The sequence below is a fragment of the Felis catus genome, chromosome F1, assembly GCF_018350175.1.
Source record: "Felis catus isolate Fca126 chromosome F1, F.catus_Fca126_mat1.0, whole genome shotgun sequence".
Lineage (NCBI taxonomy): Eukaryota > Metazoa > Chordata > Mammalia > Carnivora > Felidae > Felis > Felis catus.
In genome coordinates this window covers 13,015,813-13,033,257 of record NC_058384.1, presented here as the reverse complement: position 1 = coordinate 13,033,257, position 17,445 = coordinate 13,015,813, and the positions used below count along the sequence as shown (strand labels likewise).

The 17,445-nt window shown below is 45.3% G+C and overlaps 2 protein-coding genes across 16 annotated transcripts in view; one reads left to right on the top strand and one right to left on the bottom strand.

The window, feature by feature from the left end:
• SELP (selectin P) overlaps nt 1-17,445 on the top strand; it is a 1,134,746-nt gene that overhangs the window by 178,431 nt on the left and 938,870 nt on the right. The gene's annotated exons all lie outside the window — the stretch shown is intronic.
• PRRX1 (paired related homeobox 1) overlaps nt 1-17,445 on the bottom strand; it is a 78,309-nt gene that overhangs the window by 13,147 nt on the left and 47,717 nt on the right. For all 4 annotated transcript variants that reach the window (XM_006942687.5, XM_006942688.5, XM_003999182.6 and 1 more), the window contains exons 2-3: nt 8,398-8,573; nt 3,471-3,652 (exon numbers count right to left, since the gene is read on the bottom strand). In XM_006942687.5, coding sequence (XP_006942749.1) covers nt 3,471-3,652; nt 8,398-8,573 — 358 coding nt within the window. The remainder of the gene's footprint in view (nt 1-3,470; nt 3,653-8,397; nt 8,574-17,445) is intronic.

The window sequence follows — 17,445 nt, the reverse complement described above, 5'->3', positions numbered from 1 at the left end:
AGTTAAAAGCCTAGGATTTGGTCGATCACTGCTCCCCAGGAGGCAGAGCACCACTAGACTAGTGAGTCTTAATACCTCTGGTGTGGGGCAAGCTCTCCTTCGCCTACGGAAAACAGATCTGAGCTAAACAGCGGGCCCATGTGCCAAAAACAAGCTTCCCTCAACCGGCTGTGAGTAAAGAAGACACCTGCCGGGACAGTAGTGTCTGTGTCGTCAGAGAACGCTTGCCTCCTCCTGGTGACTCAGTTGCCTGCCTGACGTCATCACCTGTAACATGCTCAAGGGAACGGACAAGGCCATGTCGTGCTATAAATAGGATGAACCATATGTCCCGGTTCCGCCTGTTGTCCTGGTGTAACTATTCACAGCGGTCCCCTTTCACTCTCAAAAGTGTCCCAGCTTGGATGATAAATTGTACAGCCGCCACTCTGGATATAAAAGACACCCAGAAAGAAAAAGGGTTGGCTGCTTCCCATCCCATAATTCTGCCCAGATGCAAACAATTGCTTTGAGTCTTGGTTTCCTCCTCTCTTCTTCCAGGGGAGAGCCGCGGAAGTCAGCGAACCGTCCCCCCTGGCCAAACTGCTCACTGTCCCTGGGTTGCAAGGCCAGGCCACATCCGAGGGGGGGCTCACACACCCCAGAAGGTGGCTCTCAGCTGTGGGCATGCTGCACCGATCTGAGACCGAGCCTGAATCAAAACGGCGTGATCACACAGTCTCCCGGTCTTCTAGTTTTTATTACGTCCAACGTAACGTAAGGTTTAATTTGAATGAAAATATGGTTATGTGGCCTAATATGTTGGACCGAAACAGGGATCACGAGCACTGGGTCTCGTTCTGCTTGCTGAAGCCTTAAACTTGGGCCACTGTTTAGTTTCTTCTTTGGAACCAAAGCAAGGACAGAGCCGCACACAGGCGCGTTCCAAGGATTGACCGAAAGAAATGCCTTTTAATGAATGTCACACGTGAGATAACTAACTTGACATAATAGTGCCAACAGAAATAGCCCATTCATTTTGTTTATAACACAAAAGGTCTATCATTGCCTTCGCTTTTCGTCACGTGTTTCTCTTTTATGTTTCCGAAACAAGGCATGTTTCCTACCAAGCTTCAATATGTGAAACCATAATGTATTTTGGTTCTGAACATAGCAGAAAAACCTCCGAGTAACAGAATAGCTTTGCCACTGTTAGAAATTAATCAAAATAGAAACACTTCAGTCAACATTGGGTCAAAAACATTGAGGTTGATTAAATTACTGCTTTAAACCATCATTCTACTTCTGTCTGGAGATTAATTTATTCTTCACACAGAATATGAACAATCAGATTCTATGCAATTTTTAATTATTTTTTTTTTTACAAATTCTGTATCTAAGAGAAAAATTATATAAAAGTATACCATGAAATGAGTAAAAAGCACTAGTTTATAAGATTTTAAATGAAAACAGCAGAATACAAAAATATGTAGACTAAGGCTACACTATATAAAATACTGTGCTCTAATGGCAAAAATAAACAAACTCGTCATGTAAAGATGATAGAATTATGTTTTTTTTAAATGTACCTACTATTTCTCCATAAACTTTCGAAATAAAAATAGAACATTTCCCAAAAAGGCACACACAAACTGCACGTTAATAATTTCAGTTAGATGCCCATATACAAAATACATACGATGGAGGCAAAGGAACTTGAACTTCCGCTGAGGTGCAGGAAATCTAATCCAATATTAACGCAGGAAGGATTTCATCCCCACCCGCGCAGTGTCCCCTTAGACTCTCACTGGTAAGGATAACACAGCAGCCAACTGCACTGTTCAGAGCTGAGGTGAAAAGTTCCTAACGGGGACCCAGGCGGAAAAAGGAGCACTATTTCCTGGTTGTGACCAAATCCAAACCAGAGCCCTTGAAACACCAAGCTTTGAATCACATCCATTTCCCAAGCCATGTAGCGAGTCTATGAGCTACCAATATTTATCAGAGAGACAAAGCAGTCCTCCCCTTGTTTAAAAGACTAAAGAACACGTGCTTTTACAACGGTCTCCAAACTGTGTTTTTAGTAAATCCTATGGGAAAAGAGTCTACGTTTTAAGTAAGACATACAGATGTGACTAACTTCTGGCAATCAGCAAGGCTTACTATATCGGAGAGCGATAGAAATTTCCAATTTCCCATGTATAGGGGTCTCTGAGTTCTAAGACCAATGTAATTCAGGCTGATTTCACAATGGGGGATTAAAAAAAAAATCCCAAATACATTTATGGTATTTCTTTCAAGGAACTGATTTGGAATAGAAAGAACATTTAGGGGAGGCCTCATGCTTCAATTAAAACCATCAACTTTTGAAAATTATTTGTACATTTCGCAAACGTGGCATTTCACATCAGGAGTTCAGCTTTAGCTGGGAGATAATCTCCTATGATTAGTTTAAGACCTCTCCTTAAACCGCTAATTAACCTTAGCAATAAAAAGGCCAATAAATGGACAATAAATGAATTTGTGAATACTTCCTCCACTGCAAATGGCCAGAGACAGCACACGGCCTTGACCCGTTTTCTAAGAGTACTCAGATTTAGGTTCAAAGAAAGGCACTTGGGATCAATGACAATGTCTCAGGCACTCACGTCTCAACTTCCCTCTAGCATTCACCTGTATCATAATAACCTGAACAGCGTAATAAAAGGAGGTTGAAAACCTCTCCAAGAGATTGAAATAGTACTCTATAAGTTGCTTCTTTAAAACTTTTCACCTTTTTAATATAAAAGTTCAGCGTAAATCATACATTGTTGTTGTTTTTTAATTTTAAAGACTCCACACCCACAAACCGACCCCCAAAGAACTTCAGGTAAGTAGATAAGAATTAGCAATAGAACAGGAAGGTATTTTAGATCATGAGACGTCTACACCTACTGACAAGGACAGTGGCCGTGAGGGTGATCGGGATGATTGTGGATTCTCCTTCCTCACCTCTCTCCTTCCTTCCTCCCTTCCTTTCTCTTTCCTTCCTTTCCTGGTTTGGATTCAAAACCAGTTTTACTGTGAAATTTGCCTTTGAGCCTACACTTAGAGCCTTCCAAGTTAAATTTCTACTTGAGCATGGCGAAACCAATCTCTCTTAAATTTGGAAATGGAGTCAAGTTTTGTTCCTGCGTGGTTGCAAGAGGGACTCTGGGCATAGCTTATCAATCTTTTCTTTTAGATTCTTCCCCATCTTTGAAACCTTTGCAAGAGTTCCTGAGTCCAAGAGAAGGTTGCTGATGGCCTGCCCCTCTCTCTTCTGCCCCAAACCCTGCTCCTGGGGCAACTAGTAAGCTCCCGTGAAAATCTGGGGGTGTCAGCAAGTTGAATGTCTCTGAAGAGGTTAACCCAGTAAGAAATGTCAGCCAGCTGCACAAGCAGCTTTGCACGTGACCGAGCGCTGAGAAACGCATGGAAGCGGAGCAAGGGAGGGCGGGCCAATCATTCACCTGTACGGAGAGGCCGTCCCCCAGGACAGATAGTCGGTGGGTCTTGGAGCAGGACGAGGTACAATGGGTTGTTCCACGGCAGTCACGTCCCCTGAGTAGGATTTGAGGAGGGAAGCGTTTTTATTGGCCAGCATGGCTCTCTCATTCCTGCGGAATTTGGCTCTTCGGTTCTGAAACCACACCTGGAACAGCATGGGGAGGAGAGGAGGGCGTGAGGAGGGAGAGGGAAACAAAGAAGAAGAGGTTACACGAATAACGTCCTGGCTGACTGACCCTATAAATGCGTCCCCGAGGAAGACACAGGACAGGGACCGGATTCTTCCCAGAGAAATACAAATATGCCGCAGTCCTTCCCCGGTGGGCCAAGCTAGAGGGCCACTGAGGGCCAAGACCCTTACAACCGGACCCTGAGGTACTTCCCTAATCGAGCCTCCAGAGGTGAGATCCACGGCTAACATATGGGTTGTGACCCCTGTTGCTTTGTAATCAAGGAAAAGAGACAAACCTCATTAGAGTTCGGCCATGGATACAACGACATTTCTAAGTTGTTTCAAAATTCTTCAAAATGTGACAATACCATCTGCTTTCAAAGTACTTATTGGACATTTAAAGAAAAGTCTCTCCATCTCACCAAAGGGGCGTGTGGCAACAATTTACGAGGCAAGTGGCTTGCTTGGAAGGTGCAGGGAGCATCGGTGTAAGAGCGAGGTGAAAGGAAGTAAAAGGAAGTAACAGAGAAGAAGAGCAGCTTCTAGAAGTGAGTTTCTAGGCAGCGCCCCCGTGATGGCCCAGCCACGGGGCTCTGAAGACCAGTGCAGGACACAGGGCCCAGCTGGGGTGAGAGAGCCCACGATTTGTACGCTGGCTCCCATCAGTCGTGGGTGATGAACGTTCCAGCACTTCTAGCATGCGGAACACAGGCAGGGCAGTCTCCTGACGTTCTAGAAAGAAACACGTAAAATAGAAATGCAGATACCCAAGGTTGGAAGTGGACTGGAGCACGTTTCCCGGCAGGGTCTGAGGGATGTGGGCAGCTCGGCCACCAAGAGCTGCACCCGATGACACAGCAGCATTGATCAAGTGCCGCGAGGACTCGGAATTACGCGAGCACATGGCGTACATTACTTCCAGTTATCGTGGCCATTCCATACTTTAGGTTGCACTGTTTTCTACTTCAGAGCTGAGGAAACAGGTTCAATGAGATTCGTCTGTTGAACTTCACACATAATAAGTGGCTGTGTGTCTGTGCTCACGGACATCTGACTCATGATCATACAACTCCTCCAGAGCGCCACGGAATTCTATTCACTCGGTTACTCATTCAAGAAATCTTTATGGAGTTCCTGCTGTGTTCCAGGATCTGTGCTAATTGCCGGGAATAGACATGAGATTTACTCTCTGCTCATAAGCAGCTCATAGTCTATTAAAAGAAGGCAGGCATGCAAATGTCAAAAACCGCCAAACAAGTCTTTTAGGTACAATTATAGAAATGCATGACAAGATATGGGAGAAAGAAATTCTCTGGTGTGGAGTGGGACAGGTGCACAGCCTTTGGGAGCAACATTCCTATAAAATACCATGGGGCTGGTGCCCCGCAGAGCCGTGTCACTGGAAGGGCCCTGGGGGAACTTGGTAAAGGAGAATCTGGACATCTCCTTCTGGCTTCGCGCGTGCCCGGCTCTTTCGTTTCTCATGTGTCCTTTGCATGGCTATTAGATTTCTCATCTTAAATGCAGATGGAATCATGTTAGCGCCCTGCTTCATAGCATCCACTGACTCGCTCTCCATTACTCACAGAATAAAATCAAAACTTCTTACCATAGAGCAAAGGCTGTTCAGGAATTAGCTCTTGGTCCACCAACCCGGCCACATCGTGCATCACTTGGGCCTCACACACTGGCCCTCCGTCATTTCCAGTTCCTATCCTGGACTCAAGACTACCAGACGTATTCAGTGATTTGCCACCTCTGTGTATTCACACCAAATCTCCCTCTGCCTGCGATGGTCTCCCCCTCTTTGTCCAGGTATCAAAAGACTTGTTTTTCAAGATTAAAATTTTTTAATGTCTATTTATTTTTAAGAGAGAGAGAAAGTGGGAGCAGGGGAGGGATGGCGGGGGAGCAGAGGATCCAAAGCGGGCTCTGTGCTGACAGCAGAGAGCTTGATGCGGGGCTCGGGCTTACAAACCGTGAGATCATGACCTGAGCTGAAGTCGGGCGCTCAACTGACTGAACCAGCCAGGTGCCCCGGTTTTTCAAGATTTAATACATCACCCCTCCTTTGTAAAGTGGTGTAGTGGAAAGAATGTGACTTTAAAGTCTATCAGAGTTGGATAAAAATACTGGCCCTATTACTTTAAAAATTTGTCATTGAATAGTTCTTTAATGTCTCTGATCCTCTGTTTCCTACCCAAATGGAGGAAATAATACTCACAGAGCTCTTCTGAGAGTTGGCACAGAACGGGTGCCTGACATACGTGTATTTTCACCCTTTTTCACCGGGCAGGTTTGCTCATTCCTTCTTCTGGTCTATCGCTATTTCTTGTATATTCCTTCAGTGTAGGAATCATCTTACTATATCATAACAGTGTGGTATGCACATCTGTCTTCTCTGCCTCCAGTCTACAACACCCTAAAGGAGAGGGCCAATGTCTTACTCATCCCCAGCAAACCAAAAACAGTTCCAAGAGTATAACAGGTGCGTGATAAATGTTTGGGGGTGGGGGTGGGGAAAGGAGAGGAAAAAGAAAGGGGAAGAAAAATGACTTTTGCAAAAATGATAAGCTATGACCTCCATCCAAGAGGATTCGCAGTCTAGTTGGGGAAGCTGGCCCATATACAAGTCAATATAATACGGGTCATGTTGTGATAAATGCCATAAAAGAAGGCCAGAGTCACAAGGGACTGGTTCAGGCTGGGGAAGGGTAAGACTTCACGGAGGAGGAATAAAGTTGCACAGGGAGAATTCTGTCCTGCTCGTGTATGAAACGCCCGCAGCTCTGAGAGGCATGAGAACATAGTAGGGTTGGAAAGGAGGAGGAGAAAATAGTTTCAACATATAAGAAAGCATTCGTTCATTGTTGGACTGGGAGGAAGACCAACTCACAAACTGCTCCTTCACATTAAAAAAATTATTTTTTTCCAGCTTTGCCCCATCCAGGTTTCCTTATTTACAATTCAGATCACCATGGCAGAAGTGGTACTTCAAGGTACGGGGGGTGGGGGGGAGAGGGGGGGCGATTATTGGCCTAAAATGACTCATTACACAGCTGTAGGCCAAGCTTGGGGCACAGAAGCTATGGGGGTTTTGAAGGGAGAGGAAGGGATTGAAAAGTGGAAATACGGAGCGTGTTTGGAGAGCTGTGGTTAGCTGCACAGGGGACGAGGATGTGGGAAGGCAGACCTCAGGATTTCGCTTTGGAAGGTGGGATCCAGGCAGCAAAACCGAGTCCCGTCCCTGCACATCCTGCCGGTCTCTCTCACCCCAGCCGTGAGGGATTGCCACGCAGTGCCCAGTGCCTCACGCTTTCTCCTGACCCACGTGGCGCCATGGGGTCTGGGCCACTTCCCCATTGGTGGCCAACCTCTTTTTGTTCTCCTGGGGAGCACTTCTAGGTGAGGCGGATGCGTCCCTATGGGGAGAACTCTTGCAAAGTTTCTCGCCAGGCTGAAGGGACCTCCAGGACCCTCTCTGTCAACTCAACCCGTGTCCCTCACGGTACACCTCCTGTCAAGGCACAGACACAGCCTCAACGCCCTGAGGGTCTAGCTCAAGCGCCTGTCAGTCGAGAGATCTGTCATCTGCAGAAGGGAATCCCTCAAGCCCAAACTGAACACAAATATACAACAATAACTTCCTCAATAAGACAAGACAGATTGGCCTGGTCCCCTTCCATTCTTACCAAGATGGCGGCCCACCCCCGGCTAGGCAGAGGACAATGAGATCTTTACTTCCAGCAGAGGTAGCAAAGGGCCCCTGGAAAAGCACTTAGCCAGCAGACTCTTATTTATTCAAAGTCGACTCCATGCTTAAAAGCACGAACTCTGCATATCTGCACTCAAATCCGAGCTTAGCTACGCCCTAACTGCGTGAGGCCCAGCAAAATAGTGTAACCTGTCTGTGTCTCAGTTTCCACGTCTGCAAGGTGAAGAATACTATCCACCTCATTGAACTAGCAGGACGATTAAACAGACAGTTTATATAAAGGACTTAGAACACTACTCGGCCTATAAGGGTTCAAGTAGTGTTATTATTACATTATTACCTTCATTAGTACTAATCCCGGGTTGTGTTATTTCTAGATGCCTGGATTGCAGTTGATGTGTCATGGCATTAATGTCAGAAAGAATTGCTGTTCTCTCTCTACGCGGTCTTACGTGCCTTTGCTCTTCATCACTTCACAGAAGCACAGAATCATCTACCGGAACGTGCTCTTAACGCACTTCCTAAATGCAAGGTCTCTGATGGGCTCATTTCTACTGCCACCAGGGTCCATAAGCGTGTATATTTGTAATACGTCTCTTGAGGGTTTGTATGTTCCCAAAGTCTGGGAAGGAAAACTGACGTGGGGAACGGAGAATTCATCTCCGTGGCCACCCTAGAGCTCAAATTGAAAGCTGGGGGGTTGGGGGGTGGGGGGGAGGGCCAAGTCAAATGCTCCGAAGTACAACATTCATACCATGAATCTGAAAGGGCGGGCAACAAGGAGTGAGAAGTCAGAGCTGTAGCGAGGCATATTCTGCCCACCTAAGGGCTTACATCTGATTTTTAAAAATACTAAGCTGCCCAAAGAAACGCAGCTCGGATCCGATTCTGCCTCGTGCTGCCCCTTTATCATCTTTCTCAGCAGCAGCCCCTGTTTGAAACCAACGACTCGTGTTTTCGAGCAGTCTGCAGAGGTGTGCCCCTGAGGTGGTACTTTGGTTACCTGCACTCTGGCCTCGGTGAGGTTCACCCGGCGGGCGAGGTCCTCTCGCACAAAGGCGTCTGGGTAGTGTGTCCGCTCAAAGACGCGCTCCAGAGCCTGCAGCTGGCTGCTGTTGAAGGTCGTCCGGTTCCTCCGTTGCTTTCTCTTCTTCTTTTCCTCGGAGTTCAGCTGGTCATCTGGAGCAGAAGAAATTGATGCTAAGGAGCTAAGGTCATGTCGGAGTCCCCAGGTACACTCTGGCTGAATATCTATGGTAAGGGATCATCGCATTCGCTCACATTCCTATCAAAGTCTTGGAACCAAATGCCACTTTCAGGGGGCAGATTCGGGCATCGGCGCTCTTGAGTTCACAAGCCGACGACCCCCAGGGAGTTCTGATGTTTGGCTGTTGCTTCTAAATCTGGGACCAGACCCGAACCGACAGGGAGACATTTCTTGCACGTTCCTCGAACCCTGTTCTGTCAAAGATGGCTAAAGGAAAATCTTACTCCTACCTATGATCCCTAGACTTCTCTAGAGATGAGGGAAGAAGGGTGGATTGCTTTGGACCTTATTTGCCTTATATTATGTTCATTCATACAATTTCACAACCAAGGAAACCAACTATTCCCTGGTTCCTTCTCCTCAACATACCCACACAAACACAAATGCAGAGTTACGGAGGGAAAAAATGTGTTCAAACTGATTAGGATGATTCCTGTTTTGCCACGCATTCTCCCAGAAACCTCAAGTCATTTCTGACTGCATCTGCTCTCGCTAAGGCTGGCTAGGGAGGCCTCAGCCTGGTTCAAGGATGGTGCTCCAACACCATCAACCAAAGCCAGCATCGGCTTGGGACGTGCCCTAGGAGAACGCAAGCACGGGGAAGAGTACTGAAAGATCTCTGAAACAGTTTCACCCCAAACTGGAGTTCTAGGACCCTGAGATCTTAGGAACCTTTGGAGAATCGTGACCCCAATTTTTCACCTGTCAAGATCCCCCCTGCCTTGTTTTCCGCTGAGTTCTCCCAAAGGCACCTTGGCAAACTGATCACCCAGGATGCTCTTGGAAGTAAGAGGGTAGCATGCTCCCATCCTGCCACCTGACCCAGTCCAAGCAGGAATGATGGATGTGTGAATCCAAGTGGAACACCTGTTGTGCTACCATGACCACCATCCAGGTGAGGTCCAAACCACGGTAAAGGCCATGTAGTTCTCAGAGGTGCTGAGGCCTAAGACACACGCTCTGCCTGAGGAACTGGACTTACACTTCCAATGGTCTTCCCCTAAGAGTCTCGGCCCAAAGAAAACCAGGAATGAGTGGGAAAGCAGGGCTTGGGCACTTGCTCCACGTTCAGTAGAGATTAGCTCTCAGCCAGTTTTATTTCCAACACGTGAGGTTGGAAATCCTGATCCTCTCTGACCATAAACATACAACCCACTCAAGAAAGGGACCAGCATGAATCATGATGTCCCAAAGAAAAGTGATGCCTACCTGAGCTATAGCATTATCTAGATTTGGGTGTGCATTCAAAGCATAGCTTGAATCCAAGGGCTCCTGGCCCAGATCTCTGAGCGCCCGACAACTGAGGCCTCTAAGTGGTTTTGATCAGAGTTTTCATGAGTGCTGCCTTCCCAGAATAGATACTTGGGGTAGAGACTGCGCATTTCCCCCAGATATTTAAAGCACCCGGATAGAGTAAGTACTTGTTGCATTTGTTTTCAAGGAAAATGTGAAACTTTTCTTGTCTTTAGAAAACTGTTACTGTTGAAAGAAACCACATGATCCCAATCCCATTCTTCCAGCGAACAAGGTGCCGACACCCATTCTGTCGGCTTCGGGGTTGTGATTCACAGTTGACCGCCTCCCTGGTTTCTTCCGTTCATGGTACCCCAACCAGGAGCCCTGCTTTGAAGACGCTGCTGTGACATTTTCAATAAGAATGTCAGACCAGTGGCATCCTGAGAATGAAGCCAATCTAATCATCGTGATCTCTGGGATCTATCAAGGCCGGGAACATTCCACCCAGCATCCTGTTCGGCTACCAGCGAAACCCATTTGCAATTACATTCACACTAGAATTCACACACCTGGGGTCAAACCGCTCTCAGCGGCTGCCTCACATCTGTGTTCTCCTTCCTATTAAATATTGGGAGGCTTTCCTGTTGGTCTCATTCTCTTTCCCAAATCTCTTTGTCTACAGTTTGATCTGTCTTGCACTTCAGTTCTCTCTGGGTCGTCTAGGCCTTTTTCACAGTGCCACCATCTGGATTTCATGCTCCTATGAAGCCAAAGTCTGGGGGAAAAAAAATCCTTAGCTTCCATACCTGCCCAGGACTGAGACCAATTAGACCCTCGGCTATTATTCTTATTCCTATCAAGGAAATCCCTTCCTAAGCCAATCCCATGATCTATTTCTTCCCTCAAAGAAGTCTTCCTCAGGTATAACCACAAATTCTAAATCCTTTCTTCTGCTTTGTAAGCCTTTTCTTTTTGTGCTGCCACACTCTGATCAAGAACAAGGGTATTTTGCGTTTTGTTCTTAGTACTACAACCTGCTACATAATCTCTTGGTAGTTCTTTGAAATCGTCCACTGTTCACTCAAATTCCACCGACCGTCCACCATAAACCACCAGCTCCCCCGACATGGGAGTAAGGGAAGTGGAGAATTATAGTGTGTGACACAGAATAAATAGCTATGATGGCCTGAAACAATTCCAGCAAAAGTTTCCCAGTGAATGTTCTTGTTGTTTTTAACAAATGAAAACACCAGTCCAGATCACGTGCAAGGTGAGAAAAGACACACAAATAACGGGGGTCCACGGACTCTGGATCTGGCAAACGTCCTTCAAAGTGCAAGGATAATGGAAAGAGACACTGAGTGGGCAACAGAGACAGCTTGAGCGGCAGTCCTTGGCTTGTCTGTCTTTGCTCCACAAGCTGCGCGCTCCCTGCTTTCCTCCAAGAACACCGAAGACAGGACCCAACACGGTCTCCCAGGCAGCACGAGAGGAAACGTACACATTGCAGAGGTTCACAAATGTGGGGCATCTGAAGGGCCTGTGATAAGCTCTTTTACCAGATTCTGGACTCCGGTTAAGTAGAGGGGAGAGAATGCAGTGTATTTTTATCACTGCAGGTAAATCATCTTTCTCGTAAAACCAGTTGCTTCGAAAGTTGATTTTGATACCCTTGCTGCCCAAGGATACTGATGTCCGATTGGACTTCGGGAAGCATTTCCTGTTTTGAAATTCTGAAGTGGGTAGGAATCACCAAGCTGCAGAATAACCACAGAGGACACGGACGGATTCGTCTCAAAATCAATATTTCTATTCCAAGGTGTTTATGGATTTTATGAAGGATTCTGTATTTTTATGTATGCTGTGGATGACTAGTAAATTGCAAGTATACAGTTACTGCCACGATTTCTAATAAAAAGCTTGGACCCACGAGTCATAAAACATTGGCACCAAATGAAGCCAGAGAAATTGCCTAATTCAACCCCCTTATTGTATAGATGAGGTAAACGAAGGCTTGAAGGATGAAGTGACTTACCCCAAATTACACTACCAGCTGTGACTGAGCCAGAGCTAGAAGCCAGGACTCCTAATTCCACTCCAGTCTCAAGTACAAATGACAATAGTCATGTTGTACGAAGCATCAGAGATATAAATAAAAACCCCTATTCTGGGAAAATTTTCTGGGGAACACAGGTTTTTCCATATGAGCTACATAAAGAGGGTCTAAGATAGGGGGTGCATGTGTATCACATGTTGTCATTCCTATCAGAACATTTAAAAATGCAAACAGTCTCACCTAGAATAGCTACTTTGATCCAGATGTTCTTGAATTTTCTTTTTCAATGGCTTCTATAAGTCCCTGCCTCATCAATTAAACACGTGCAGGGGGATTTTTGCACAGTAGGAAACCCCGTCTTCCATCTTCTCTCCACATCCATATTAGCCCTTCTCTTCCTTTCGTTCCGGGACACAGTTCAACATCTCTGCTTCCTGTGGCACATCCCAAATGTTACCTCCTCTAAGACTTTGCTGATAATTCTATCCATATTGATCTCTCCATTCTCTTAATCCCCACATATATTTTAGTATACTACCAAATAGTTTGTTTTAGAGGGGGGAGGGGGGCAAAGAGAGAGAGAGAGAGAGAGAGAGAGAGAGAGAGAGAGAGAATCTTAAGCAGGCTCCACGCTCAGACGGGGGCCCGACTCAGGGCTCAATCCCACGACCCTGGGATCATGTGCTGAGCCAAAATCAAGAATCAGACACTCAACCAACTGAGCCATCCAGGCTCCCCTAACCAAATATTTTTTAAAAAAATTATGGTTTCATCCTTTCTGTGTAAATGTTTTGTCACTTCGAGGCACTCATACATTCCTGTACAAAAGGTATAGGGTCGCTTGATAAATGGCATGACAATAAAAACGTAAGGGTCGTGGTAGTAATTGTAGCATAGAAGCAGTCTCAGAAAATCAGAGCTTCGGTGATTCATCTGGTTTTAAACGGCTGAATGATTTCTGAATTCCAATTATTTTTTTTAACAGCCCATAGCAAATAGTTAGGCTAGCAAATAGTAACCATTTAGGTTAGGTTAGGTTAGGTTAACAGTCTCTTTTGTTTCTGGATCACCTTACCGGCGGAGGAAAGAAAACATTTACCGTTTCTTTTTCAGATAGGTCAGTCGTCATCAGATCTAGACCTGGGAAAAATCTGCGTGGTTCCGGTTCCTTTGTAAGTGCAGGAGTTAGTCCTTCATTTTTATTCCTTACTAGAAAAGCAGCTCCGAGATAAATGAATGGTTTCCCCAAGCGGAAGCACAGGCGAGAAAGAGGTGCTAAAGGTGTCTGCAATGGATCAGGATGTTAGAACACTCCAGAAAAGAGAGCCCCTAAGTCCTAGGCGGGACGTCCCTTGTACATTCAACCAGTAGTTAAAGGGAACACCAGCTCCGTCCTTGGTTCTGGGCTGAAATTCACAGTGGACTCCACTTATGGCTGCCGGAGCCTCCCTGGAGAGAGGGTGGAGAAGACAGCGTGAGGCGTGAGGAGGGCCATCCTCAAGCAGAAGGGCCAGGCGGCACGCCGTGACCCCTACTCACTAGGGCGCCGCACGCACCACGCAGGCTTCATTAACTCCCAAAGACCTCGGCCCTCTTTCTGCCCCCCATCTGGTGGGAGATGCCTCGGAGATTCCAAATAGGTCAGCCAAATGTAATTTAAAGGTAGAGCAAAAACATATTTTAGGAATAAAATCTGAAGAAAAATGTGTTTCGTACGCCTGAGTCACATCAATTTGGAAAGAAATCTGATGCAAGAAGATAAAACGCCAGCTTCAGTAGCAGAAACCAACCACCACATCAAAGCGTGTCTTCTTCCTTTGGGTTGAAAACATGGCAGGCAAGCGGATCTAAAGAGCAGCCCGCTGATCATTTTATGGGCCTGGAAGAATGTTTTCAAAGGAACTTCCATTGCACAACAACTACTTACTTTAATGGGATTTGTGTGGTTCGGGCCCGGCAACCTTTGGAGAATTGAAGGGAAGTATAATTGCAAAAGCCACTAAAAACTGTTTAGCTTTTATTGCAAGGCCTATGAAAAGCACCAAGATACAGCCATGGTATTCGTTTGAGTTTCTTTGGTTACACTAAGCTGCAATTGCAATTGAGACAGCATCCTTTTAATACGCGCCCCGATAGATGGCACATGGGTCACTTAACGGGGATGGCTGTTGCAGTGTGAGCTCAGTGCGTCACAACGACCAAAGCCAAATTTAGCAGCACATCTACACCTTCTCAAGAGTAGACCTGGTACCTTCCATCCCTGAACCCCAGCAACTGTCAAGAGTGCCCGGGTCTCTGCCAACGCAAGTGTCCAACGTGCAAGCTATTTCTACCTTAGGGTGCAGCTGCCAGACCCTGAATGTCGCGTGACGGTCCTTGATGTGTAGAGTTTTTTTCTTTCCTGTCAACTTGGCAAGTGCCACTCTTTCTTTTCAGTCAAGTATCAGTCCTAAACCCTAGAAACGAGCATGAAAACACGTTAAATGTAATTTTGGGGCCATCTGTCCTTTGGAGAATACAATCCTTTTCCAAGGGACATAATTCTCAATCATCTTATCTACTTTACCTCTCTTAAGACACTTTTCTGAAAAGATTCCTGATCGGAACCCCAATGAGACCCGATATAAAGCCAGCCTCCTCATGCAGTCCCATACTGGAACCCTAGCTTTCTTTTGGGACGAGGTGCAAAATTTCCCCCTGCTGGCATTTTCCACGTGGCTCTGAGTCTATTTTATTTATTCACGTATTTCTTTTTTGTTCAAATTCGAGTTCATTAACATACTGGGTCATCTTGGTTTCAGGAGTAGAGCCTGGTGATTCGTCTCTTACATAACGACTCCTGAGTCCGATTTAGACCGTAACCTCAGAGTACAAAGTTTATGTTTGTACTCAAATGGAGCTCTTATCACTGCTCAATAAATACAAATTAGTAATCAGGTGTAAAATATCCTATACTGGAATTATTATTGCAGGAGTTCAGCTGCTGAACAAGTTACCTTCTCTTTGATGAAAAATAAAATTCTGGCTTCAGATATGTAACCTACTCCCAATGTCTCTGTGGACGAAGCACGTATACACTTATTTTCAATTCATTTTTAGATGTCAAAAAAAAAAACCACTGAAAAATAAGAATGTTTCCATCAGACCCAACTAAACTGCCACTGGCAGGTGGGCACAGTGACAGGGAGCAGAAGTTGAACTGGCTTCGGAATCAAGATGACCCGTGCTCTCCCACAGGCCCTGCTACTTCCTGGCTGTGTGGCCTTGGGTAAGACCCCTCCCTTCTCTGAGCCTCAGCTTCCAAAACAATAAAACGGAAGACCACCTACCTCCCAGGGTCATTTGAAAATGTAATGACCACACAGTAGGCATATAGTCTGGCACATAGTAGGCATTTGGTAAGTGGTGGATTATATAGCTACTTCGTTACCCCTCAGAGACAGGCTGCTCAAAACCCCTGCTGTTGTTTCTTTTTTCCTTCTGTTCACTGTTTGTTGGTATTTAATCGGCAAGCTTTCTATCGTAGCGTAACAGTGGAGAAAGCGAGAAAACCATTCACATGTGTGAGAGGGCTTCGTTCGTTTGAAGGAGGGCAGGACTGAGACCTAGGGAGCTTGAAAAATGAGCAAAAGCCTTAAAAAATCAAGATCTGAGACATGGTGGTTGACCAAAAATTGTACCATAGAAGTCATGCACAGACATTTGTCCAAAAAGCCTCATTCGGGACATGTTCTGTCGTTAGTCAATCCTGGCTTTCTAACAAGACATTTTTCCTTCCTCACTTCAAATGTTGAGGAAACATTCAGAAAGCAGGCCGACTCTCCACTCAAAGGCAGGGAAGCCATCGGTACCTTGAACAAGTAATCCCAGAAATGAATTTTAAAAAAGAGACAGACAGACAGGAAAAAGGAAGAAGGCCAAGGGCTAAAGCCAGGCTATGAAAATTCAATGATTTCCCAGCCTGTTTGCCTTGGGTTGACTAATTTGGTTGCCACATGTCTAAAAACACAAAACTTGGGTCATATTACTCAATATTTATTCAGTGACTTTTTTTTTTTCTAAATGTCTGAGCACTTTGGTAAATGCCAAAGGAATGAAAAGAAAACCAAGAAAGGCAAAGTTCTGGGAAAAGAGCGAGCTCTGACTGAGATTTTAAAAGCTTTCTAAACTTGCAGTATTCCAGGTGTGTGGTCCCCTTGGAAGTGCTGATGTTCCGAGCAGGATTACAAACACAGCTCTAGATGAGCCATAGGCTCCTGCCTTCTTCTGGTACCATTTTTTCCTTTGTAGTGAGACTGTTGTCATCTTGTAAATGACACAACATCAATCTTGACATGAGCAGTAGAAATTGGTGTCTTCATGGGAGGTAACCACCGTGTGTTGGTTTTTTTTTTTTTTTTTTGAGGATTCATTTTTTTTTGGCAATAAATTTTAGTGGTTTTAAAGAAAAAGCTGGTTAAAAAAAACAGCTTTAAAAAAGCACAACTAAAAGCAGGAGGAATGAAGGAGCTGTACCTCATTAATGAGGAAGCTCAGCTCTTGGAAGGACAGTAGCGATGGAACAACTCTTTTAGTTGGAGAAAAAGACAATTATGAGGCAATTATGAGGCATTTAAATACTTGAGAGCAGGGGCACGACTTGTACTTCCTTAACTTTGTCATCTCAAGGGTTTTCTCTCTCTCTCTCTCTCTTTTTCACCTCAAGTTTTAACTGTAGGACAACAAGCCCACAAGAGAGAAAGCCACGGGGGACAGAGAATTCACGTTTCATTGCAATAAAAGACGGGGCCAAGGTAATTCTGTAACAACACCACATAGAGTAGAAGAGGGAGGCCGGAGAGAAAATAAAAGCCCCTCTCAGGTGTTGCCCCCTTCTTTGACATCAGACTAAGATGAAGACCGAAACATACTAAAATGGTCAACATAAGAGGCTTGGTATTTTTAAATAATGTTTAAATGAAAGGAAATCAAAAATTGTCCTTCAAGAATAAGAAAAAACACACAGTGATATAAAGCTGAATGTTTTTTGGAGGAATATGCCACACCGTAACATCGCTGCATTTCAAATTTCTCATCTGTCAAATGGGTTGTGTTGAGATATAAACGATACATGTTTTTAAAACTGTAATGATTAGGCATGCACATTTCCTTCTATTTTTTTTTATTTTTTAAAGATGAGAATTCTTTTTTTTTCAAATGTTTATTTTGAGAGAGAGAGAGAGACAGAGAGAGAGAGTGAGAGTGCACGCCTGAGCCAGGGAGGGGCAGAGGGGGAGAGAGAGAGAGAAAGAGAGAGAGAGAGTCGTAAGCAAGCTCCACGCTCAGTGCTCAGCACAGAGCCCATCCTGAGGCTCGAACTCATGAACAGTGAGGTCATGACCAGAGCCAAAATCAAAGAGTCGGATGCCCAACCAACTGAGCCACCCAGGTGCCCCTTCTATTTTGTTTTCAATGCTACTATGGAGCAATTGTGGAAAGGGCTTTGGAGTGGC